The sequence below is a fragment of the Fundulus heteroclitus genome, chromosome 8 (genome assembly GCF_011125445.2).
Source record: "Fundulus heteroclitus isolate FHET01 chromosome 8, MU-UCD_Fhet_4.1, whole genome shotgun sequence".
NCBI classification, from domain to species: Eukaryota; Metazoa; Chordata; class Actinopteri; order Cyprinodontiformes; family Fundulidae; genus Fundulus; species Fundulus heteroclitus.
Window position 1 is genome coordinate 27,524,562 of NC_046368.1, and position 26,952 is coordinate 27,551,513.

Consider the following 26,952-nt stretch of genomic DNA (forward strand, 5'->3'; position numbering starts at 1 on the left):
TTTTTTTTTTTCTATTTTCCAGAGAGCTGCCTTTTCCATTAAGCCCGAGGTGGCAGGGCTATTTAAAACCAGCCACGACCCCACCCTCATTCACACCGGCGCTCCCAGTCTGGGAGAAATAAGAAATTAACATCCGGACTGGAAGGTGGAGGAATGGACGTTTTGTTATTAGACTGTCCTTCAGTTTTATTTAAATTATTCCCGCCTCCCTTCCTCCATCTTCCCCCCCCTCTCCTCTGCGTGCCACCTTCTTCCTCCCCAACAGACGACATCACTCATTGCGCGTCAGACCCGAGAGCGGAAGGCGGGAGGCGGCCGTCGCATATGGTGCCTGTTTAAAAGCTTCTTGATGGAAGCGCGTTGCGATAAGGGGTAATTGATGTAAAATATGACAGAGTGCTGTTGGCTTCCTTGGTTAGGCGGGGAGCTGCGCAGCACGGAGGCGAGGCTCCTCAGTAATGTGGCGGACTAATGAAGGATTACTCACTTACACACAGCTGATTTTCTGAAAAATGAAATTTGTGTTGTCATTTCGACGAGCGGCCGCAGCCGGAAAAAGACAATTAGATGGAAATCATTGCTAATAGCGATATTTTCAAACTCTATTATGCCAATCAGGCCCTGAATCTGTTTAATAGATTTAGTTCCATTTGGGCCGTAATTGTTAAATAATCAAAATTTATCAATGTACTCAGGCCCATTTTTACTAGCAATCAATGAGAGGAGGCCCATTTACTACCTGACTTGGTCCGAATTAGGGAATGAATTGATGATCAATTAATCACTAAAAAGGAGTAGTACTATGGGGTGTGTGTGTGTGTGAGAGAATGGGTGGGGGGTGTAAAAGGCCAGGTAATAATGTTAAGATGTGAGCTGGATGTTACAATACAGCTATTATAGACAGGACATTTTTTTTTTATATTTATTACCTGTTAATGCTGTAGGAGGACAAAAAACTACCATAATGGGTCAGAGTTATTCGTTTAAAATGAAGATGTTTTCCTTAAAATTGGAATTTTATCTGAGTAAACTGAATATTTTGTAAGGATTTAGGTATTATAAATGTTTCAAAATTAAACGCACATCTGTATGAATAAAATACCTCTATTAATGAAAGATCTAAGCGGGACCATTTAACTCAGTTTCATGCACTCTCCTGACGTGTTTGGAAAGGTTTTTAAAAAGCTGCTTGGAAACATCTTAAAATGCACTAAAGGTTGCGTCACTGACCTTTTAGGACCTTTCATCCAATTTTGCGTTTACGGCCTGCTCAGTAACACAAAATTGTTTAAGTTTGAGTGTAAAGATCTTTTGTCTCTTCCTTTCAGGTGTGGAAACCCCCCCAACTTTACATTTTGATAGTCGTACACAGAGATGTTTGGAAACATCAGCATGACGTGCCTCCCGCGTAGGGATGACAAGATAATCGTTCTTAACCGTTATAAAAACCTTGGTTGTTCAATGACACAATTTTCAACATTCAAACTGTGCAGCTGCGATGGCGAAGACGGCAGGCAGAAGGCTGTGAAAGTACGGCAAGCCATCTTTAACCTAGAAGCTAGAAAACTTTGAAAATGGATTGTTCATGTAAAGTCTCTGCCGCTGTCCTTGATACGTTTTTTTTTTTTTTTTTGTCTTTTTGTTTTGCAATCCTGAAAGTTATTTCACAGTAAAAAAAAAAAAAAAAAAAACACTGCTTAGTGCCAAGAGGACAAACACAGAAAATGGTAAATTTGCTGACTAGACCAATAAGCCAGGTATGTAATTATATACCTGTATTCTTTGGACTATAAGATACACATTTTTTCATAGTTTGGCCGATCCTGCGACTTATGTTCAGGTGTAACTTATATACCAAACTCAAATGGTAATTCATACTGACCAGCATGAATGAAGGAGTAAACATTACAATCTATAGCCACAGGAGGGCGCTCTATGCTTGTGAAAGCTCCTTGTACCACTTAAAATGAACTTGAAACCATAACTTATAGACAACAAAGACATAACACACGTGTTGTATGTTGTTTGGTTTGCTGCATTCACGCAGCAAAGCGTTGCGTGGTGCAGTTATTGGGCCGTCTGTGAGCTAACAGCTAGCGCTAGCTTACAAGCTCTGATTGTCCAGGTGTTTACAAACTTCGCTGATGCACGTGAGCTTTATGATGCTCTGAAACATCCGTGTCGTACTGTTAGCTTAGCACGTAGCATCGTTACGCTCACGTCTAATTTAGGTGTAAGTTTGACAATTTTCAGCGTAACAGAAATGCGCTGAATCAAACCTTGCTGGTTGGAGTTGCTAATTTACCCCATTCATCCCTCCTGGTAGGTTCCATGTTATTTCAGCCGGTTATGGATGCTGCTGTGTGATTTAATAAATTGGCTTAACAAATTTAATGTCAGTTTTTAGTCGTGGATTGTGTGAAATAAATGTCTAAATAAAGGCATTGAGTGCGGTGCTTCCCACCTATAGGTTTTATTAAATCAAAGTTAGCAGCTCTTACTGTGGCAGCAGTGAGGAGGAATAAAGTGTCCGGGGTTTGTTACCGAGGTGTGTGTCTTGGTATCCAGAGGGAGATGATCTCACAGTGTCTCCTCAGTCAGTGGAAACGCACAAAGATTGATGGCCCAGTCCTCAGCAAGTGACCATCGCAGCCATGCTTGTCGTGGTTCAGCCTATATCGTGTCTCTAGTGTTTTGCCGTTTACTGGAACAGGGCAGTGGCTTTGCCTTTAACCTCTGCTCCCGTCTCTTTCAGGCTGGTCAAAGAGGAGATTTCATACATAAAAGAATCAGAGCAGCAAGAACAGAAGATCGAGCGCATGAAAGCAGACGGAGGGGACGAATACGTCATCAAGAAACAGGTGTCAGACTCTTACTTGTTTTCTGTTTTCAATGCACTATTTTTTATTTATTTTTTTTGCATCGTTGTTGATTTTTAATGAGGCCAGTCCACATGGAGTCCACAGAAAAGCTGTGCTTTAAAAGGAGAATCGGTAGTCATTTTCTAAACTGCTCGATTTAATGTGATTATATCATGTTGGGGGTGTCGTAGTTCACCACTTGTTGACAAAGTGTTGGTAATTACAACATTACCAACACTTGTAGTCAAAGTCCTTCCAAGTAGCCAGTGGATTCCTAGCAGTCGCATGTTCAAAATCCATTTGGCCTCCTTGGATGGACTTTGACTGTCCTGTTTGCCCAAACTTGTGATAGCCTGAAACTCAGGTTGAGGGATTGGGACTTAGTAAAAATGGAGAGTAAAAGCAAATCTGAGTTGATCACAATTTGTAATATTGTAATGTTCAACAATTATTTATTTATTTATTTTTTGTAATTGCATTTTTCCATACAGTCGTGCAGGCCTTGTTTCAGTGGATTTATAAAGACTCAACTAACGGTCTGCAGCTTGGGAACAGAGGAATGTATTATCATTGTTGTATGCAAATTCAGCATGGTCTTTAATATAATCATCTTTTAATAAAATGTGTTTGATAATATGCAAATAGATATAAGATGGGATTCATCTCTAAGATTGAAGCCAGCAGCATAAGGAAAATCGTCAATATTATTATTAGTAGAAGAAGTAATATATAGTGTATGATATTTATATTGATAGTTAATCATGCCTGAACACAATGCACTCCACTTAGAATTCATTTTTTGGGAGCATAGATGATCTTGGAATTTGTTTATTTGGCCTCAAATATAATATATCCCAATTTACTCATGATTAAGGCTCTGTGAATGTTCGTTAAAAGTTCTGTCTCAGATAATTGGCTGTATTGACACTTTTATCAAAAGAAACGCTCTTCAAACTTCTTTGGATTAAAAGCCTTGTATAAGTTTTGGATGCCATGCAGTTTAAAGGTAGAGTCAGCAATTTTTCCGGAAATGCAAATAAGAAACATAAGTTCCTTTTTGAATAACTGCGCATGAGCAAGACCGTCTTACCTGCTCTTCCGCTGCTCAGGGGAATCGTGTGGAAAAAATCTTCCAAATCCACTCTGGTCTTAGTTCTTTTTACTGAGGTATTCCTCTTCTTCTCTTAAACTTGTACACTGTTTGTTTCTTGCGACTCTTAGCCATTTTCAAAGTATATGGTGAGAGCAGCGGAGCTACAATTAACGGCTAACACCGAAGCTAATCGCTAAGCTAACCGGAAACATAAACATTAAAAGAGCGCCTATGCAGCCACAGCGGAAGCTAACAAGGAACGTTCAAAAACACTGGTGTTACGTGAGCGCGTCAGAATGATTGGCATGTGGGACAACCAATAGACAAGCCAATACCCCCAGAACTCGAGGGACAGACAGGGACGTGGGCTGGACAAGACATGAAGGCATCTGATTGGTTCTTTCCATTTGGACCAAATGACAGGATTGATCAGAGTTTTTACATGCCTGCAGCTTTTTCAACTTCCCTTTTCTTAATACATAATGTATTAGCTACTGTCACCATGGAAGGACCATTTCACCCAGTATAACAAAGTGTTTCTGAACAGGGTTACCAACTATAGCTTTAAGTAAACCTTTGGTTTCAGTGTTTCTGTACCAAGAAAACAGATAAGATGCTAACAAGTTGTGCAGACAATTAATACTATGATGACCCAGTCGTGGACACAGCTAACCAAAACATTTGCTTCACAAACTTGTATTCTGCAAAGGAAAATATTAGCTTGACTACTGTTAAATCATTGAATTAAGAAATTTGAGGAAGCTAATGCTAACCGATAACCACCAGCTGTCACTCGGTCTGTGTCACACAGTCAGGGTTCTCTCCAGCGTATTTTAAAGTTGTCAAAGTTACTCTGAAATTACACGTTAGTTTTTTATGAGCGTAACGGTCAGTACGACACGGATGTTTGAAAGCAGCATAGAAAGGTCAGTAAAGTTCGTAAACGTGCATCAGCGCAGCTGTAAACCTCCCGAATCACATTAGCTAACGGTAGCTTTTATTAGCTTGACGAACCGCCTCCTACTAGCAGCACTACACAACATCCCCGCCAGCCGTCCACAATGAAGAAAAAATCCCGGTGTTTTGTACAAAAGTGTTGGAAAAATAAAAGTTCCACTGAGCAACCTAGAAAGCTGGGTTACAGTACTAATTGAAGGGTTAGTCACACAGCTGCACATAGTTTACAGAAAAAAAACGTGGATACCGGCTTCTCTGTTTTTGAGAAATGTGAGCCGACAATATTAAGACCACATGATAACAGGAACAAGAAAGGTAAGAAGAAAACAGAACAGCTATTAACAATGGTCTTTTGTGCAGTCGGGACTGCTACTGTTGTGTGGACGTGTAGTGAGAGCCAGGGCAGTGACGTAAACAGTGGGTGAATACCTTGAATGTTATTGTACTGACAGTTTTTGAAACCCAATAAAGTGGATAAAGTCTAAACATAGCATAAACAATAATGCAATGAACAAAAAGTAAGCACCGCAATTATCTGTTTTCGAATTAGCGCGACTGCACCCACCACTTGGATGACCGTTCTGAAGAGCGCAAATCAAACGCCCTGTTAGCTTAACGTTAGCCGCTGGGTGGCTTGGACTACCCACGGTTACCGCTGCATGCATCTCTGCAACTTCTCCCATCACTTTTAGGAAATCTGTAATACAGAAAGCCTTCATCTTGCTTCCTTTCAAAGCTTTCAAAGTAGAGTGATTGTGATTGTTTTTTTAAGGGAAAAATAGAAAATGCCAGATTTTATATCTGTTTTCCCCATTATTGTCTTACTTATGAGACTAAATGGACTGTTGGTTGATTTACGACTTTTTATTATCTGTAACTTAATCTTTTATCCAGTTGTTATCTAATTGTGTTTTAGAACAAAGAAAAATACAAAGCTCAGCTGTCCTACCCGTCCAGTGTGGACTCCACGTGAATTCAGAAATAAAAACTGTGGTGCATCAAAGATTCTGCTTGTGTTTTGTTTGTTGTCTCATGGAGTGGCAGTTGAGCCTGAGCGACAGGCTTAGCTGGTGTTAAATGGGTAGATTGGGGGGCCAGGTGGATTATTGAAGATGAGAGGTTTCTGAGACAGGATGGCTTAGAGGTTTAGGTTTTAATGGAATCAATACACTTTAAGTGTCATCTTTATCCCGTCCTGATGGGATCATTCCACTGCAGCGGGAGGGCACCGTGACTTTCCTCTTGTTTCTGCATCTCTCCACTTGTCTCGCTCACCTTGTCACATCTAGATGGCAAGCAGCGCGACCAGCCGTCCACCGCGTGTCAGCGAGCCGCTCGGATTCAGCCGCACAAAAGCGACCGCGTCCATGTTTTGACTTTGCCTCGCGGCGAGTGGGATCGAGGAGGAAGCGTCTGTCAAGAAGAAGTGTGTCTGACAACGTTAGCCGACTCTTTTCTGCTCCTCATGGTGCTTTCTGGGGGAATTCCACTACGCCAGTGGCTGTGCGAGTTCCCCACCCAGTTCCACTCACAGGCGCAGTAACACCTCTTTATGCCTGATCACCGTGCCCTCGCCTCCAGGCTTCTTCATCCATCCAGGTGTGCAGGCAGATCTCGGCCCGACTCCCGGCCCGATCGATAACTCAATAACATTTTGGTATGGCGCCGGCTCGTTGGGAGATGTTGACCGCAGCCGGGCGCGTGCGGGACACCCTCCATGTTAGAAAAATCCGGCAGGTCAATCTGCTCGTACCTAGCTCTTTAGGTCAATGTTATAAACAGTGTTTGTTTTTGTGAAAATACTTGAGGGCATCCTTATTAACTGATGTGGTCTCTGTGTGATACAGATGGAGGTGTTGCAGGAGTCCAGAATGATGGTCCCAGACTGTCGCCGCCGTCTGCTCATAGCCCACGCAGACCTCAGTCAGATACTAGTAAGTAAACAGGAAGTCCTGTTAAAAGTGACAGGAAGTCGGACAATTTTTTGTTGTTGCTCTTTTTTCCCAAATCTCACCAGGATTACATTTGAATATGTAAAGACAGGGAATTTCATTGCTTCAGTATAAACTATTATAGTAGCATAATGAATTTAGAAACATTAACAGTGTAAAATTTGCTAGAGATGCACCGATCCGATACCCGGATCAGAGATCGGCTCTGATATTGACTTATTAACTGGATCACCTTCATAAATGACGCCATTTCGTTTTTTATTAAAATAATACACAGCAATACTGTTACAGGTGTGTATAAAGGACCTCATCTGATGTCATGATTTCACAAAAATGTTGCTTCATCTTGAGGAGCGTTCTCAAATTGTAAGTGGGGTTTGTAAGGACGTTATTAGCATTCAGTGTCTTACCAGCAGTACTGGCAAAAACTTGCAAAGATAATCTAACCCTTGAGTTTTTCTACATTATAATCTGTAAATCTCACTGTTTTTTATGCAAACTGATTTTCATTTGTCTTTTTATTTGAAAATACAACACAAACCAAAACATACAGAGCTGTTAAGCCCCTCCCCCTAGCTACTCCTAACCCCTATAGACCCAGATCCAAACTGAGTATAGTCAGATATCCTTAACATGTTCTGACATGATTTAAAGGAAATATATTACTATATATGTTCACTACATAGTACAATGGCCGTGTGTCAACTACTGCTGCCATGCTTTCAGCCAAGTACTGAAAGGGTCAGCAGGTATTAGACCATTTTTAACAGATCTTCTGATATCTGGTTGGCTGAAGAGACTCGCCTCACATTTTAAATGGGGTTGAATTCAGGAGTTTGACTAGGCCATTCTAACATGGCAAGGCAAGTTAATTTATAAAGCATTTTCAGCACCAAGACGATTGAAAGGGCTGAACACAGATGTGCTGTGATCTAAACCACTCCATTGTTGCTGGCACTGAATGTTTAGCGTTGGCGAACCTTTGCTCTACCAACGGGGGCCTTCTTTCACACGTTCCTCCTCCATCACCTTTTGTCTTTGTTAAAGTACTAATGCATAATGAAAAGGCCGTGAAGACCTCCTCAGCACTAATAGTGCCAAAGTGAGTCACGGTCACTCCTCCGCACTGGAAATACGTGGTTCTGCTGCAAAGCAACAAACTGCCATTGTTTTGACGCTATACATCAAGTGAACTTCTGGATATGAACAGAAACCACGCGTGGCATTAATTAACTTCTGTGCGGTCCTGTCTGTACACGCGGGGAGCAATGCCGAAACCCACGGGGATTTAAGCTGATATGGCGAGAGGCAAACATAAGCATGCACGGCTAAGGGTCATCTCAATTAATGCAGAGCAGCAGCCGGGCAGCGCGAGGTGTGAGTCACCAGCCTGAGAGAGAGAGAGAGAGAGAGAGAGAGCTAACCTGGAATTAGAGACACGTCCCCTCTCCTATAGCTCATCCTCCCCGAGACAGACATGTACACGCTCATCACAGTTCATTAGCAGCGCCGTCAGCGCGGCGACCACCACAGGAACTCAAACATACCTGATTAAAAGACAGCTTCACACTTGTGATCCCCCTCATGGCGACTGATCCTCTGCTACATTTAGCTTCCAGTAACAAGTTACTGACATGATGCTGACAACTCTGTGTGTGTATATTATATAATTTTCATTTTTTTTTAAAGACAGGAGCAATGTTGGATTGCAATAAACCACCGCCTGTGTGCTTGTGTTTGTGTGCCCAGGAAACAGAGGAGGACCTGGCTGAATCAGAGGAGTACAAAGAGGCTAAGAGCGTATTGGACTCAGTGAAGCTTGAAGGATGATTTCCGCCGGCTGTTTCTCCTCCCCGCTGGATCCAGCGCCTTTAAATGTCCATTCCTTTCTTCGGGCCTCCCTCAGAACCACAGAGACCGACCGAATCCAAAGTTTTCTGCTCCCGATGTGATTGTTGCTAACCGTTTACCGCTAACACGCCACCACGTTTGTTCAGCTCCACCTGCCCGTAAATCCCACAAGAACGCAGGAAAATGTTTGGCTCGTTAGCACGAAGCGTTGACGGCAGGGTTGCTGAGCACTGTCAATGTTATGTCCTTTACCTTTCTGCAAGACAGTTTATTGGTTTGAAGAATTTATCAGATTTTTTTTTTACGTAGAATCCAGGTTGTTGTTGGCTCAGATTTCTGATTTTTGATTCTTAATTAGCCTTTTTGTTTCTTGATAAATTGTAATGAAATGGTAAGGAATGCACTGTCATAGTTCCCGTTTCTTTTCCATTGATGCATCCTCTTAGCTGAGCAGTTGGAGGTTTTTATTGCATGCCTGCACCTGCGGGTGTCCCTGTTAACCACACTGAACTGGATTGTTCCTGGACGCGTACAATAAAGACGAGCACTTTGGGAAACCCTGTCAGTCATGACAAATGTTGCTTCCATCCGTGAATGACAAAACAGGCCCGTCTCATGTCCCCCGCTGCACCTCCATCTATTATTCAAATGGCCTAAAATAACGCCACCTTACATTACCGCTGAGTGAGTCCTTCCTAAATAGTCATACTAATAAATGAACTCAATTGCCAGACAAATTAAGGTTACATTTGACTTGATCCTTATTTTGCAGATTTCGATAATTATCGGGATCACCCCCAAAGTCTCATTATCGCCCTAATGAGGCGCTGCTACTCCGTGACATCCACCCCGCTCCGTCTCGTTAAGGAAATCGCTCTTCAATGCTGATTATTTTATTTGCGGGCATAATTATATTTCTTTCGGATAAATCACGGCCTAATCGAGTCCGTGCAGGAGGGCAGCGGCGCTAATTGAGGCATGAGATGCGGCGGCGGGGCGCTCCACCTGCGGCTGGCGTGACCAGGAGGACCCCGGGCAGCAGGCGGAGCTCGGCTCGGAGACACGTGGCCCCGGCTCCTGTTCTGTGGGGAGGGGGGAGAGGGAGGAGGTGTGGGAACACAGTCTGAGATCCTGCTCTCAGGTTTGTTGGTGGGAGAAGCTCTTAAAAAAAAAAAAAAAAAAAAACATTTAGGCCAATTTAGACTTCCTGCCACAAACTGGGGCAGCTGACATTTATGAACTTAAGTGTGCCAGGAATGTTATTTAAAGATGGAGTCACCCTGAAACCAATAAAAACATACATTATTTGGTGCGATTAAAAGATCCAAATATAAAAATCAAAACTTAAGCCATCTCAAAATAGTGTCCATAACAGCTATTGGGGGTAAAACACCATGAAAGAAACATTAATGTTTTATTTTTGAAATCCGTTTAACATTTTGCATTTGTCTAATTGAAACACAGTTTGTTTAAGGTAAATGGTTCAGGCCAGTCTTTAATAGCTCAATTGATTTGGCTTTATGAAATCAACCCCACAGTACAGGGAGTTGTCCCTCCGAGCATAAACATGAGTTTCTAATCTGATGATTAAAGATAAATCAGAATGAGCTCTATTGCCAAGTAGTAGCCTATTTCACTCATAATGAGGAATTTTGTGATAAGGTGCTACAGACAAACATACAGTTGACATAGACAGAAATATATAACGTGGAATAAACAAAATAAATGCAAGATGTAGAAAAATAGAAAATGCAACTCTGCAGAACAAGAATAACGTGGCAGATATTTAAATGTGCATTATTCTGGGTTTGTGTTGTGCAGACAGACGTTTTGCAACGGGAGAGTATATAGTCCACAGATATATGTATACATTTGCATGTAACACAGCACTGCATGTTCATTTCATCAAGTCATGTCTCCTCTGAAAACGGGGGCACGCTATCCACCTTTGTTCTCACTCTGCCATGATATAGGAAATCCCAGGCGGTTGGAGTTGAACCTATACGATTGGTGTTACAGGGTGCATATGTTTTTTAAAGGTAGCTTTTAAATAATTACCGAGCAGAACTTGAACTGCAATAATAATAAAAAACAACAAAAAAACAACTCTAAATTACTTAAATGAAGTTCTAACTATTCAGTTTCATTTTAATATTCAAACACTCGAGGAACATGTGTTGGGGAAGTACAAAAGTAATCTGCACAACACAGTTTCTGAACAAAACTAAACAGAATTTATTTTTATTTTTTTTCCCCCACAATCGTCTTCCCTATTCATGTTGATAAGGATAAAATGTGCAGCTGTGGTCTCTAGTGCGGACAAACTTGTTTTTACGCATGCGGAGGATCCGCTCCGTCCCAGCGGATCGCTCTGCTGCTTCCTCCTGAGATTCCCGGGCAGCTGCCCTGCTTCATGGAGCCATCTGGGTCGTCCTCCATGTTAAAAAGAAACAAAACATACAAGAACTTGCCTCTAATTAAATTACAAGACTTTACTGAAACGGTACAAAACTTAGACAATATGGCGGCATTCAAAGTTTACCCATGATGCTTGACCACTGCAAAGATTTGTTTTTTGCCTCAAATTTATGAAGCCTTTCTTTTTTGACGCTACCACTTTTCAATAATGCTGCCCTCGTGGATGGCTATTACATAGTTTAGAGATATATTATAAATCTGTAAACATTTTATAACTCATTCATAAGTGTTTATTATGCATTAATTAAGGGTGAGCAAGAGACATAATTGACCAGTTTGTGCTTACAGGGTGGACTTAGTCTGAAAATGTTTAATATAAACAACTAGATGAAATTCCTATAGTTAAACAGATTAGGCACACTAATTGGCAAGAAACTGATCAGTTTTTCCCCCTCTTAATGTATAATACCACATATGAAGGAGCGTTTAACTATTTAGTAGCCATCTATAAAGGGGGGCTTAATGTAAAGTGGTACCGCTTTGACTTTAGCATTGCGATGTGTTTCCAAACACAACAGTACTCATATGTCATCTCTTTTGACTTTATGCATTCATATAACAGCCCATAACCTGTCAGCCTGGCCATTCTCTGCTGGAGGTTGTACACAACGAATACAAATACCTATTAATCTAATATTGTTCAGATTTGCTACCAAGATACAGTAATTTAATTTAAAAAAAATGCAGCTACTAACCTTCTGATTTACAAACCAGCATGCTTAATTAGATTTTTTTTCATCACTTTAATGCTCTATATTTAACACCTTCCAAAATCCATTTTTATAGTGTATGAATATTTTTGCTCACTTTGATTCTGTAGGCTCTTAAAGGCTCATTTTGCACACGTTTGGATTGTGAAATCTTTCTTTTTTTTAACTACATGGAGTCAGTGGAGCTGATATATTACACAGGACGGGAGACCTTTCTCACTGAACCTAAAAGCCTGCGGCCATACATTTCCGTCACTTTAACACAACAGAGGCTGTCCCATTTTCCGCCTTTAGGTCTGTCAGTGTCAAACTTTCTGGCATCAGCCCGCCGCGGCGCCCCGTGGCAGCTGCTCCTCTCCTCCTCACCGCGGTGACTCCATTCCTCCCACAATCCCCCAGACTGTCACCAAATCAGCTGCATGAAACAAGAATCTCATTTGTTGAACTGGGAGCCCGGTGCAGATGGAAGATCGATTTTTTTTTTCTTCTCCTCAGAAATCTCTAATTGAGTGAATACGGACCGCAAAGACTACAAGCAGAGAGAAACAGGAACCGCAGCATCTCTGATCTGCGGTGTGTAAGCGGGAGGTCGCGGGTTCAAACCCCCTCTAATTCACAAATATGCTGGTGAGGTAGAAGAAGAAAGAAAGGACTCTGACGATGCTTGCCACATTACATGCTGTTTTGCGTTGCATTGATTTATTTTTGCTGATATATTTTTTACATTATAAAAAGTGACCGTTATTTTTATTCTTTGTGTTGTCCAGCAGAAATATGTAAAGCTAATAATGTTTACATGGGCTGTATTATGACTTATTATGGCTCACTGCCAGGGGCGGCATCTCGTCTAGGGATGACACAAGAACTCAAAGTAACAAAAGAAGAAAAAAAAAGTGATCTGTAAGGCGACGGCACGCTGCCACTTTCTAATGATCCTTGAATTGGCATCTTGTTGGATTTCTGATTTGGTGCATGGAAATAGGTGCTCTCTACACCTGCAATATGAAGTTCAAATATGAGGTTTTTTAAAAACAAACCACAGTTTGAGGGGAATGAAACCTCTGTTCTAAAAGAGGGAATATAAAAACAGCACCTTCTTCGTTATTTTTTTTTTTTTCTGCTTTAGGACGGCCACAGATTGGCGCAAAGATGGAAAACTGCATTGTATAAAGACTAATCAAAACTGGACTGGATTAAATAAACTACAACAATTGCACGTTTAAAAAAAATCTAGGGATTTGTAAAATTACTCTAATTGTGAAAACAATAAATGAGCTTAGTTTGCTAAACAAAAAAAAAGGAGAAAAAAAATCTTATGTAGTCTAGTCCTGTGCAGTTTTAAAAAGAATGTTTTCAAAATTTGCTTTAGTGACATATAGCTAGTAAAGTTGCAGAAATTCTACTCATGGGTGCCACCACGAATTTTGAGCCCCATGACAAAAAAGAAAAAAAAAATCAAAATGTTGAAAGTTTATATGTATATAAAACATTTTCTTTTTGGGGGGCCCTGTCAGTAACACCCCCACCCCCCAATACGGCTCCCCTTCCACTCAGAAGATTTTATTCAAATCTGACTCAAACATGTATTTGTTGATTGGTTAAGTTGTAACAGTTTGTTGCAACCAGTGTAAAAGTGAAGAAATGAGTGAAGATATGAATGCTTGTTTGTCCGGGTGGATATAAAAAAAAAATCTGTTCAAAGAAGCAGACATTGTGAAGATCCATGTTAATTCCAACCTTCAAGTCACAATACAGCGCAGTGACGAAAGGTAGGCTGAAAACCAGGCAAATTAATTAAAACAGTGACGACATATTTGTAATTAATGGAGAAGAATAACCATTTTTTTTAATTATTTTTCATATTTGCAACATGCAAAACAATCCAAATGGGAACCACGTGGGCTTATATGATTTAAAAATATATATAACAAAAAAAAAAGCCTAATTTCAGTTAGCTTTGTTTGTCCTGTAGACGCATCATTATTCCTGACACCCCATGATCTGCTCTCTGGTTGTTCAGGTTAAATATGACCCGCTGCACCGAGAGGAGTCACTCACAGCCGTTTGCGCACAGCTATAAAAGCGTGGCACTGGTGTAAAGTCGTAAAACGAAGCGCCACAATCCATCATGGCGCAAAGTGACGGCTCTGAATTATCCTCGCAACGCACGGTGCGTCAGGAGAAGGGTGTACGGGAACAACTGTTAGGCTTAAAGGCTGTGAAATTTGCGCACACGGGTAATTATAAACCCGCTCCTTTGCCTACATCCATATAGCTAAAGGGGCACGATTTCATCCTTGCCAAACGGAGAGGAGACAACAGCCTGAATCCAATCAGGGCTGCTTCTAATTAAAATAGAAGATTAAAAAAAAACAACAACATATTTCCAAATTTGACGTTTTCATTCGCTCCTTTATAAAAAAAAAAAAGACGCAGAAATGAGCGCAAAAGGCGTCCTAAATAGCATCCATCCCGCCTGGTATCTAGTGCCAGCAGACCGCAGACAAATAAAAGATGAGCAGCAGCAACCGGAGCCTGTAGACGGATGGAGGAAAGAAAAGAACCCCGGTCTTCACGCTCGGACGCGTCCATTGTGGCGCATAATAAATAAATCTGCTCTCTCCAAAAAAAGAAGAAAGGAAAAAAAGAAAAGAAATCTACCGACATCTGTCTACAACTTGTCCGTCTGTAAAGTTGTTGCTGTGTGCATATAAAACACAATGTGGTTAAACAAAGTGTAACCTGATTTTGAGACATGCAAGAACTTGTTTTTGTGATTTACAAACGAAGCAACGTAATTCGTACAGATTATTAAGCGGGATAGAAGGAAGAAGCAATTGTTGCTTATATGTCGGCAGATGTCCTCTTATTCCAGTCAAATTTATTGCGTCCTTTTTTAAGGCATTAATCACAACGACCCACAAAGCGCTTTACAATCATCATTAAGGCTGAACAAAGCGATAATAATAATAATAATTACATAATAACGTTAATCATTCTGGAGAGATTTCACAAAAAGGATTATTTTATTGCGTTTTCACTTTGAGATCAGTTGGCAACACTAGCGCGCAGTCAACTGGGAGAGCTATCCAATCAGAAGGCGTCCAACCTGTACTGGCAAAACCCACTGTCAGAATTTAATCAATAAAAATTATGTAACTGTTTTTAGTGTTATTTCTGAGTGCAAATGATCTAAGATTAACAACTGAAAGGACTAGATAATGTTATACAGACAATAGCCTAAAAGCCGTTGGTTACATTCCAATAAAATTTTAAACTGTCTTAACTTCATCTGTTTTTTCCCTTGATGTAAAATGAAAAAAATAAAAATAAAAATCAAGGAGAATTAGTTTGGGATCGGGGCAGAAAACAGCTGAATCAGTGAGAATGTTTCTCCTTGGCAACAGCTAAGATGTTGGTGACGGCTGGCCGCCTCAGAGCCTCAGAGCTGAGCTGGCCAGCAGCTTTGACTTTTTAGCATCCATGCTGCAGCTGAACTGGTCAAGGATGGCCACCAACTTCCATCCTTGAAACCTTTCAACTTTAAATGTATAAATGTATTCATGTTCCAGCTGCACGTCAGCCTTACCGTTCTCTGCTGAAACACGAAAGCGAGGTCTAGCTCAGTTCTCTTAAAAGGTTTTTGTTGAGATTTGTCCTCAAAGTTAGTAAATTAGCTAATGCTAGAATAAAACCAGTATGTGAATAATGGCCAATATTAGAATATTTTAATGGCTAATGTTTTATACCCTCCAAAACTCCATTTTATAGTGTAACCATGCAGGCACTGGCTTGGCTAGGACCCACTGCTTTCTGACTGGAACAACAGAGATCTGATGGGCTTTTTAACCCTAGCCCTTTCCCTCCTAAATTCCTTCTCTAAGTATTAAAAAGCGTAGACATTTCTTTATTTTCTGCTTTAATTGACCAAACATAGAGTTTTTGAATTAAGCATCAAATTACACGAAGGCCCCTGGTTGGTCTCCAAGAGCCCTTATTGTGTGTGTGTTCTTTTAGTTGAAGCTGAGTGAGAACATTTTTGCTCATTTCACTAGTAAAGTGAAGACTTAGAGGTAAAGTGAGGACCTATTTTTGATCCTAACTTTTTTTCCTGGCCGTGAGGTTATGGATAGGACTTAAGGTGTCAATTACCTTTAGGTTAGGTTATATACTGGTAAAGGTTAGGGTGCAGGGTTAGGTCATAGAAAGGAAATAAATGGAAATCAAGACATGGTCCTCACTTTGTATTTAAAACAAGGATGTGTGCGTGTGTGTGATTAAAAATGAGAGAAAGTCAAACTGAATGTTAAAATGCAAACTATGAACTATACTTACCAGGTAGCCTACTAGTAGCTTGTTCCAGTGCCCTACACTATAAAAACCGAATTTGGGAGGCAGTTCAATATTAACTATATAAAAAATCGAAGCTTATATGGAGCTTGTTAGTTTGTGAAAGTGGTGTGCAATGGAAGCTAAAATTCTTACAAAATTAGGTATTTTGGTAAAAAATAAATAAAAAATCCTAACTAAATATCTTTATTAAAATTTAGCTAAAGCTGTTGACCAGATGAACAACTATTCTCTTTCGTCACATAGAGTCACCGGGAGAAACAGGCTCCATTATGTGCATTTAGTAAATGTCAACAACTCTGGAGCAAGAATTTAAGTCTGCGTCTAAACTTTAGGTACTTTAGTGAGTGTACTAATGCTCTAGCGTCAAAGTTGCAATTTAGCTATCCAGTTAAATAAAAATAAAACAAAACATGGTTGCAATTAGACACATTTATTTCACTGTCTTTTTACAGAATTCCTTCTTAAAAATCTCGATTTCTATTGGTTAAATAGGTGAAAGTCTGACGTTTGTTATGGCTAATGTCAGAATATAACTGTTGAACATGAAATACACAATCTAATATTTGGATATGGTTGAAGTTAGATTAATGGTGTATATTTAATACTCTCCAAAACTCACGTCATATTGTGTATATTCAATGTTTTCATTCTAATTTTAATATTTATTTATTTATTGATTGATTTTTGCTTGAATTTGACGCGAAGGAGCTCGGATCCGGTCTACAAACGTCATTGAAACGGAACAAGTTCATGTTTCGGATCAACAACTTCCCATATGAGGCGTATGCGTGGCGCTCCTTCAGGTGTGTAACGCCGAACCCGGTTCCAGTGCGGCCCACACAACAAAAACAAGCGACAACACGCGCAATTAAACCAGTGTCGCCGCGGTCCAAGATTCCTCAATACGGGTCGAACCTCGACTCCAGATATTAAATCAGGTTATTTTATTGGCTGTAATTTGGAGGAGAAATCAAAGCCAATTACAGGAATGAGGAGGAATGAACTTGTGAGAAGAGAGAGGATGGATGAGGAGGAGGGGGAGGTGGGTGGGTGGGATAGGATGGAGGGTGGGGGGGTGGGGGGGGGGGGGGGCAGCCGGGGTCTGGCGCTAAAGCTGACATGCTTTGGGCTTCGGCTCTGATTGGTCCTCGTTTGGAGGAGCTCATGGGTTCATTCCGCCGCTAAGCGCCTCCCCGTTCCTCTAAACTACATTATAATGCAACGAACCTCCCTTTTAACCACAAACCGAATTTGCTTTCATTTAGGCTATATATTTTTCTTAAATAGGTTAAAGTCATAGAGATTTTTTTTAGTCTTTTATTTTTTTTTTTTTCGTGTGTGGGAATAGCATTCCGCCCTGGAGCGGTGCGCAATGCTTTCTCACGCCGACCTCCTGGATGCTCGCCTCGGTGAGTTATCGTCACCAAACTCCGGTCTCCAACTCTACTGTAAGCTGGGGGAACTTCTAATCTTAAATCAAGCTCAGAAAATTGTCCAATTTGCTCCTTGTATTGTGCTAATGTGCCCGAACAGAGCTAAATTCGCCTAATTCATTGGAAAAGTAATTATTATTATTATATTACGCTGTAATTTGATTTAACAATTTCCTAAGATCTCAGTGTGCTCGAATTGAATGAAGAGTATTTAAGGAGCAGATTGGAGTGTGCATGGTAAAGAAAAACATTTAAAAAAAACAGCTAGACATTGCCTCTTTAATTCTTGCGTTTGTGTTGGATCTGTTTAATGCATGCGTTTGGTTCTGCTTTCTCCGTGAAAATAATGCTACAGTTCTTCAGAATACAAAATTTTCTCCTGTAATGTTTCATATTTCTTATGTGCATGCTCTGCTTTCCCTAACCATGCCGCTGCTTTTTATTTCCCTCTGTAGAAGGGCTTTCACAGTGCAGATCTCACCTGCTCTGCTTGATTCGTGTGCAGGGATGAAGGATGCTGCGGCGGAGCTCCTGGGCCACAGGGAGGCTCTGAAGTGCCGGCTCGGCGGCGGAGGCGGCGGCGGACCCGACCCGGGACATTCCGGGGAGCTCGGCCACGGTGCGGACGGCGTGGAAGGAGCCACGATGCTCCCCGGTGACGACATCAGCGGCGGCGGCGGCGGCTCCAACCCGGTGCAGGTGAACAACAAGGAGCAGGAGAAGCAGCAGCAGCAGCAACAGCAGCAACAGCAGAACAACAACAACAGCAGCGGAAATAACCAGAACCAGTCCGGAGGGCAGCAGAGTCAGAAGCAGAAGCGGCACCGGACCCGCTTCACCCCGGCGCAGCTCAACGAGCTGGAGCGCAGCTTCGCCAAGACGCACTATCCAGATATCTTCATGCGGGAGGAGCTGGCTCTGAGGATCGGCCTGACGGAGTCCAGGGTGCAGGTGGGCCCGATGGAAACATTTTTATTTCCCCCCCATTCCTTTCCTTTTTTTAATTTTAATTTTTTTTTTTTACTGTAGATTTCTACAAAACGAAGCTTTAAACAAACATAAATTACTAGCTGAGAGGAACAACAACAGGCGTTATAATTAATATGTTAATACATAATGAAATATTTATTTAAGAAGTCATATTAATATAAATCAAAATAGAATAAAATCCTGGAAGGAGCTGTTATTGCTACTTCAGTCTTTTTTTTTAAACGCAACTCAGTGAATTTAAAGGTCGTCACCAAGAGCCGTTTTTTTTTTTTTTTTTTTTTTTTCAAAATTTCTGTCATCGTATTCATTCACTGGACGGAATAATTATATTCAAACGATATCATTATGGTGGAAGTAGAAGGAACAAATATTCCAGAGTAAATAAATAAATACACACATATATAAATAAATAAAATCTACACAAAACGCAGCACAATTGCCAAAAAAGCCTTTACTGATACAATTATCAGCCTTCCACTGAGAGCTTTATACACACACACATTGGTCACCGAGCTCCTCTACAACAGGAAATACGTTCTCGTTTATGGCAACAGAACAACATTCCAATAGAAATATGTATGTATGTATATATATATATATATATATATATATATATATATATATATATATATATATATATATATATATATATATATATATATATATATATATATATATATATGCGCCATAAAAGCAGCAGATACATTTCTATTCACAATTCTACTTTTAAGAAAATCGGTAGATATTAATGATCGAGCTCTATTCCACCGGTGTTAAAGTTGTTTTTTTTTTTCTTCTTCCTTCTGAAAAAAAACATCGTCACACACCTAGTGGCGCTCGTTTGTAGGGGCCGGTGTAGCCGCGCAGGTCCTGACCCCCCCACCACACCCCAACAATAATAACAACAAATCATGCTTCTAATAATTATGATGTCTCGGACGTTTTTACCAGGGGTCACGTGTCACGTGTTTTCTTTCATCCACCAGGAAACATTTTAGGAAGATCTGTTTCACTATCTGGGTGTAATATTGATTAATAGCTATGGCCAACACATAATGGCAAAATCTGCTGTTGGTCGCAGTGATTATATTGTGGCTGCACATATTTTATCATAGCAATCTAGTACGTGTAATAATATTCATAATAGTAATAACGCCAAATTCGCGACTGAAAGTCGGTCTTTGCGTTTAGAATATCTTGTTAATGTTCATTCATTTATTTTGATGTACAACAGATTTTGTTGCTTGCAACCATGTAACGAACCGTCGATTATTTCTCCAAAGAGCTTTCCGCAGAGGCCTCTGATACAACACTGCTTTTTAAAAAGTTATACTTTACCAATATCAAAAGTTGTGCTTTCTAAGAATATATGCAAACCATCATTTTATAGCCCGTTCTTTAACCAAACTGCAGTGCAGAAGCGCCTCTGCCATTCATTCTGCCTAATTAAGATTGGCCTACATTTCCTGCCCATCCCGCATAATGGATCTACAGGGACCCAAACACTGATAGCAGCTTTATTACAGTCATTTAATGGCCTCTGATCAAGCACACATTAGCTTTCAGCAGTCCTGAATTTATGTCCTGCTCCATGTTATTCTATAATTTCCTTACATACTCTCTCTAAAGCTATCTCCCCTACCAGCATGTTTTCTTTAGTGGCTTATTCTTACTTCGACTCTGCAAAAAATCCAGAGATGGCAAAAAAAGAGTCATGATGCAATTGGTGCTCCCATGTGAAATAATACTCCAATAATCATTATTATCATTGGATGGGCCCATTCAGTTCCTGGATCATTTACATAGAATCAGAATTAGTGAAATGATGCTGATCCGCTCTTATGACGCGGCTCGGAATGAGGAAGGTGCGCCGCGCCTTTTAGCGATGGGCCTGTCAGCGCGGCGCGCGTCTTAATGCCGGCGCGCCGCGCAGACAGCAGGGCACTCCGTCTTTTCAGACCCAATGAGAGATTGCGTTTTCTTTTTGCCACGCCGAAGTGTAATGCATTTCAGGCCGGATTTCACGGCTGGCTTCGCCCGGGAGCGAGATGGTGCCGCTCTTATTACCGCGGCCCGCTTTCTCAAGCAAATCTCCACATTAATCACTGAAGGCTGCCGCTTGCTGGGGCCCAAGGACTCCGGGAACCCAGAGTAAACTATTGATCTCACATGGAATATTGTCTTTGTTGGAGGCGAGCGCTGATACAAAAGTAACAATTAGGGCTCGAATTTTATTTCTCGTTAATCCTGAAAAAAAAAAAAAGATAGAGAGATGTTAGCTGTTGATGCTTCAATTTATTTGTCAATTGTTTTGTACTTTAGAAATATATTTAATTTGTTTTAGGAAATAAAAGAACGACAATTGTAACGGAACAATGAAATCTGCCATATATATATATATATATATATATATATATATATATATATATATATATATATATATATATATATATATATATATATCGTTTTCTGTCCGGGTTGTCAAGCGATGCTTTTAAACGACCAGCTCTACAACAAAGTCTGTTGTGTGACTTTCTTTACCCGCATTAGGTCATTCAAATGTATTTTGGCTTTAACTGAGGCTTTTAGCTGGTCTATTCAGCCTATTTGGTAAGAGTCAAATCAGGAGACGAAATGGCCACGCGTGGGTACAAAATGGTGGTGTGAATTGGCGAATTGACCCTGAGCCGTGTTCCCCTTCAGCTGATTTATTGCCGCTTGTTGCGTTACGGTGATGATTACGCACTGATGTCGTGGCAACATGAGCCGTCAGCGCACCATCTCCGCCTGACTCATCGTCGCCATGTTCTGTCCGCAGGTCTGGTTCCAGAACCGGCGCGCCAAGTGGAAGAAGCGCAAGAAGACCACCAACGTGTTCAGAGCGCCGGGCACGCTCCTGCCCACGCACCACGGCCTGCCCCAGTTCCCGTCCGCGGCGGCCGCGGCCGCGGCCATGGGCGACAGCCTCTGCTCCTTCCACGCCAACGACACCCGCTGGGCCACGGCGGGGATGCCCGGCGTGTCTCAGCTGCAGCTGCCGCCCGCTCTGGGCCGCCAGCAGGCCATGGCGCAGTCCCTGTCCCAGTGCAGCCTCAGTGGGCCGCCGCCCAACTCCATGGGCCTGTCCAACATGTCGTCCAACGGCTCCGGGCTGCAGTCGCACCTCTATCAGCCCACGTTCCCCGGCATGGTGCCCGCGTCCCTTTCCGGCCCGACCAACGTGACCGGCTCGCCTCAGCTGTGTAGCTCCCCGGACAGTGACGTCTGGAGAGGGACGAGCATCGCGTCGCTGCGCCGCAAAGCGCTGGAGCACACAGTCTCCATGAGTTTCACTTAGTGGCGGCTGGCGCGAAGAGATTTTCTTTCTGCATTTAGCTCTCTTGCTTTCAGTCGGGGGAGAAAAACAAAACAAAAAAAACAAAAACCAGGATATTTCTTCATCTGCTGGCACCCGGCTCCTTATTTTCCTCCTCAAACGAGAGGAGAAGAGACGCTCCCCGCCAGGCCTGCTGGCCTGTTATCAACCACAGGGCTGGTTCCGTTTAAAGCTATAATTTATTATTTCGCATGTGGCCGCTGTCTATTTATTTGTCTATTTAAATGAACTTATTGGTTTGTTCGGTATTTATTTGGGCTCGGGCCCTCGGTGACATCCGCTCGCGCTGTGGCTGGTGATTGTTTCTGAGGACACATTCTGGAGATGCTTCAGAACACGACAAGGGTGCAGATTTTCAGTTTTCCTCCTGCTGCCAAAGGGTTGCACACTGGACGCGTCAAAGCAAAAAAACACTTGCTTAGGAGGCTTCAAAGACTGAGAGCCTACATCCATTACCTAGCAGGGGGAGAGAAATGAGCTGATCTAACAGGAATCAGGGCAACCTGGAGAATAACTTGACTGCATGTGCTGTCAAAGGCAAAATATAATAATAATAATAATAATAATAATAATAATAATAATAATAAAGAAAATAAAGAAAACAATATGGGAGGGGTACTTTAAAATGAAACTTGGACTTAACTATAACCTGTTCTATAGGATGTTTTTGTGTAGCGGAAGCACTCTTATTCCCATTTTGGTCGGTTTGTGATAACCCCCTATGTTTCCAGAACTCTGTCTGTGCTTATGGTCAAATATGCCTTTCTTAAATGTTGGAGCCATTTTGTTTCATGGACATGTTTATATCAATTCAGTGTAAATGAGCCAATAAAAATCATTTTCAATAATGTCACATCACGGATCAAACCTCCTTTCTTGACGCACTCAAAATCTAAATTGGCCAAAAAAAAAAAAAAAACTAGCAAAAACCCCCAAAGAGGGGTAAAAAAGATCAGAAAAATCCATGCGCCACATTTTGTTTTGGCATTGTTCTGGTTCTTAATCAGGTGAAAACAGTTTTATAGATCATCGTCACACGTATGGTATTCGTTCATCTTCATTTTATGTTCCGGAGGAGTAGTTACCAGCAGCCAACTCAGGGGTGGTTCTGTCATGAATGTGGCCCTGGGCGGCCCCTCCTTCTGTACCCCAGACACCCACCACTCCCCCCACACAAAACACACATACAAATTCCCCTTTTTTTTCACATTTAACTGCAGTTACAAATCTAAAAAAAATAAATAAAAAAAATTGATTAAAAAAAAATCTTTTATCTAAAAACGTGGTTTCTGTTTAAATGTCGCTCAAATCATGCTTAACCTTGTGAATCTCTTCTTAAGGGCTGGCATGAGAATCTTTTCCCTGACAACCAAAACCAACATGTTTTTCGGGTTTTACATTAGCATTAGCATTGTGGCTAAATTATCTACGTCTGGATCAAACTCCACTTCTGATTCCATCAGGGAAACTTCCTCAAGTCCAAATCCTGTATGCCGATTCTTAAGGTGTGCTGAGCTGATATATTAATTCATGAGGCAACCGCATGTTAGTCTCGCCATGACAGACACTGCACACTACGGATTAGAATAAGTTCTTTAGTGAAATTCTAATCATGATGTCAGAATTTAACTGTTATTGAGTATATGATATACAAACTGAAATGTTTGGGTAAATTTAAATTATTTCCTTCTTACAGTGTAACCAGGGCCTGTGTTTGGCTGTATTTTCTCACAAGTGCCATCAATTAGGCCTACAGTCTCCCTATTTAATGCATGAGCGAAAAAGCTGCAAGATTTTTATTTGGGGCAAAACTGATTGCTATTTTTTTTTCTTAATCAAATGTGCATGCGGCCATATCGCCCATATCACAAAATGTCACAAAGCCCACACTTATGATCTAGATTGTACTTATGGCACTTTTCTCTAGCACAAAAATGCTACAGTCAGTGAGAGATATTTATTTTATTTACTGCGCTAGTAGCTGCTGCACAGCAATGTACACTTTCTGCACATGCAGAATTCAAGGTGTGTTCATTTCCTCTGTTTTCCGTCTTACTCATTGGTTTGGAAAAAAAAAACCCGTCAGTAACTTGCAAGTTCATCCCGATCACAAGCAACAGAGGAAACAAACTCTTCGTGAATGCAGGCATTTTGTTGCTGGGGGAAAAAAAATAAAATCTGTTTCTACATATTTTATGTTCCCGGACGTGCTTTCGAAATGCCGGAACCCAAGTGAGCAACTTTGGCAAGAATGGGGGTGTCAAATTCTATCCTCGTTAGCTCCAGCAAATAGAAAAAGGGTCTTTTCTTATTTATTTATTTATTAAATAACACAGTGCCTGCTATGCTGTAAAGTCCACAACAAGAAGAAAAGCAAATGGCTGTAAAGGCAAAATCAACAAATACGTGCGCGTTCAAACACATCATGTGCGAGTCTAATAGCAAGTTTATGACACAGCTTCATCTCTGAGGGCAAGTTTATTTTGCTATGCGTCTTTGATAATTAAAAATTAATTTAATTGTTGTTCACCAGCATTCACTGGAATTAATCGGCTGCCTTTGTATGCTGACAGTTTCACTGTAGTTTTTTTTCTTACAGGAAATATAGAAAATATTTACTTAAAAATTAATTGATTCCTCCCCCCCCCCCTCTCTCTCTCTCTCTCTCACCACACACACACACACACACACACACACACACACACACACACACACACACACACACACACACACACACACACACACACACACACACACACATATGCAGCAGTTAGCAGCAGTTGATGCCCTACGTTAAACATTAGTGGACACAAATAATCTTTTTATCAATTGAAAACTGAATAATAAACTCTTTGCTTATCCCGGGAAACAGATTTCACAGACTTTCAGAAGCAAAAGGATTCTTTACGTTTCTCAGAGTTAAGATTGACTTACAGAAGCACCACTAAAATGATTGCAGCCAAGTTGCGAAGTATGAGGAAGGAACCACAGACAACTAAAAATGAATGAAATAAAAGAAATATGGACGTACATCACACTAATCTCCATGTCTTAATTATTTAGTGATGTAAAAAGAAACACAATGCAATGATAAAACTAAGATGCTAAAGTCTTCAGACTGGCCTCCTACTGCGGAGAAAAGAAGAACTCTCTACAGTCGTCCAGACCTTGCTGTGTGTGACCCAGCTGGGTTCTCTGGACCTGCAGTTCCTTTTCAGTTTGGCTTACAGGCAAAGGAACTTTCTCACGACAGATGTTATGGCCGGTTGCTCTGTGGGAGGAGAGAACCGCTGGTTTCCTGCTTAGAATCCCTCCAGAACCATGTTGGATACAAAAAGAAAAAAAGAAAAAAAGACGCTCTGAAAGAAAAGTCAATGAGCGACACTGAACATGTTGGAGATCTGAATAAAACACAACATTTAGACGTGAAGCAAAGTAGCAAATTCCCCGAAGGTGACTTGAAAGCATGAGGAGTCCTCTGCCAGCTTTGGGGCTCAGTTTCTCTCTGTTTGAGGTCCAGAACTGAGGTGTTCTGAGACCCGGCAGCTTCCAGGGAAGGAGAAGCTACCAAAGGACCGGATTCGACTAGATAAGAGAGACCTGACACTAAAACCTCTTGTCCTCGTAGAGAAAACGATCTCAGGCTTCACCTTCCAAGTTTCACTCGTGTAATCATTCTATTGACTACGCGAGACAGAGCGCATGAAAGGTTTAACGCACTTATTCAAGATTTAAAGTAAAATGAGGATTTCTAAATTATCAAATCAAGATCATTACTTTCAGAGGTACTTAGACTTAGACAAACATTGTCATTCGACTGCACATCCACAATGTACATTTGAGCAAAAGTTTGTTGCAAAGCTCAGAGTAAAAACAGAAGAGATGAAAGAAACATTCTGAATACAAGTATTTGTCGTTTGTCAGGAATGTAGCAGCAAAACACAAAAAGAAAAAAAAAAAATATTTTATATATACAGAAAAGTTAGGTGTTAGACTACATGATTAGTGCAAGTATTTGTAATAGCAGGATGTATTTCTCATTATTACGTATTATATACTTAAACACACTTCAGGGCTAGAAGACGTCCCCATTTTGAAGAATCAGGACACCATCAGCATGAGTTTTCATGAAAGCCTCAACTTATGAAAATCTGAAAGGTCCATCAAGGGAAGTAAGCAGTTCTTGGAGGTGAAAAGTCAGAGAACCTACTTGCTGTTCACTTTTGGGCTACAGAGGAGACATTAGATACCCTCCTTTCCACTCTCATAACCTCTAATTAAACCCCCCCACCCAAAAAAAACAACAACAAAAAAACAAAAACAAATGCAAAGTAAAAGATAAAATAAAAATACAAAACATTTAACATTGATTTAATTTCATGACTGGCCTGGTTCACATTCAGGTGGATTATGTCGCCGGCACTGAAGTGCAGCACTTTAGTGTATGAAGGCAGCTGGGAGTTAATGCTTCTTATTTCATTAACATGGTAGCAATATAACCTGTTCAAGGTTAACAGTCTTTTACTTATAAACCAGACATAAAACAATTTTAACCAAGGCTTCCATGAGCCATTTCAACGTGTTTTTAGACAAATTGTAAACTATAAAAAGGCTCTAGCACTAACGGCATAGCACCGGTGGTACTGGTAGCACAGTTTGAGAACCATAGATTAAATGGGAAAAAAAGAACTTGGATGCTCAAGTGATCCAGTTTTTTTTAAACAAGGGTCACTGACAATAGAACCTCTGTGGGATTTCAGTTTTGGGTTTTGATCAGTGCCACATAGAGGGGCAAGATACAAAAAAGAGACGATACCCACTGAGCTTCATATGTCTTGTTAAGGTCAGAGGTCAAACGAAAGTGGGCAGACTGGTTCGATACAGTTGTAGGCTGTTCC

At 41.0% G+C, this 26,952-nt stretch overlaps 2 protein-coding genes across 3 annotated transcripts; both read left to right on the forward strand.

The window, feature by feature from the left end:
• Positions 1-2,574: 2,574 nt before the first annotated feature.
• LOC118564029 (tubulin-specific chaperone A-like) lies at positions 2,575-9,290 on the forward strand. Its single transcript, XM_036140720.1, has 4 exons — positions 2,575-2,639; positions 2,756-2,861; positions 6,759-6,845; positions 8,613-9,290. Exons 1-4 carry the CDS (start codon positions 2,575-2,577, stop codon positions 8,691-8,693), a joined length of 339 nt encoding a protein of 112 aa, XP_035996613.1. The 3' UTR covers positions 8,694-9,290.
• An 8,165-nt stretch (positions 9,291-17,455) lies between these two features.
• otpa (orthopedia homeobox a) lies at positions 17,456-22,614 on the forward strand. Of its 2 annotated transcripts, none has more exons than XM_012869600.3 (3): positions 17,456-17,703; positions 18,194-18,639; positions 21,497-22,614. In XM_012869600.3, exons 1-3 carry the CDS (start codon positions 17,628-17,630, stop codon positions 22,013-22,015), a joined length of 1,041 nt encoding a protein of 346 aa, XP_012725054.2. In that variant the 5' UTR covers positions 17,456-17,627; the 3' UTR covers positions 22,016-22,614. The 2 variants fall into 2 exon arrangements, with proteins under 2 accessions (XP_012725054.2, XP_012725055.2); XM_012869601.3 differs by having other exon boundaries at positions 17,456-17,664.
• Positions 22,615-26,952: the final 4,338 nt, after the last annotated feature.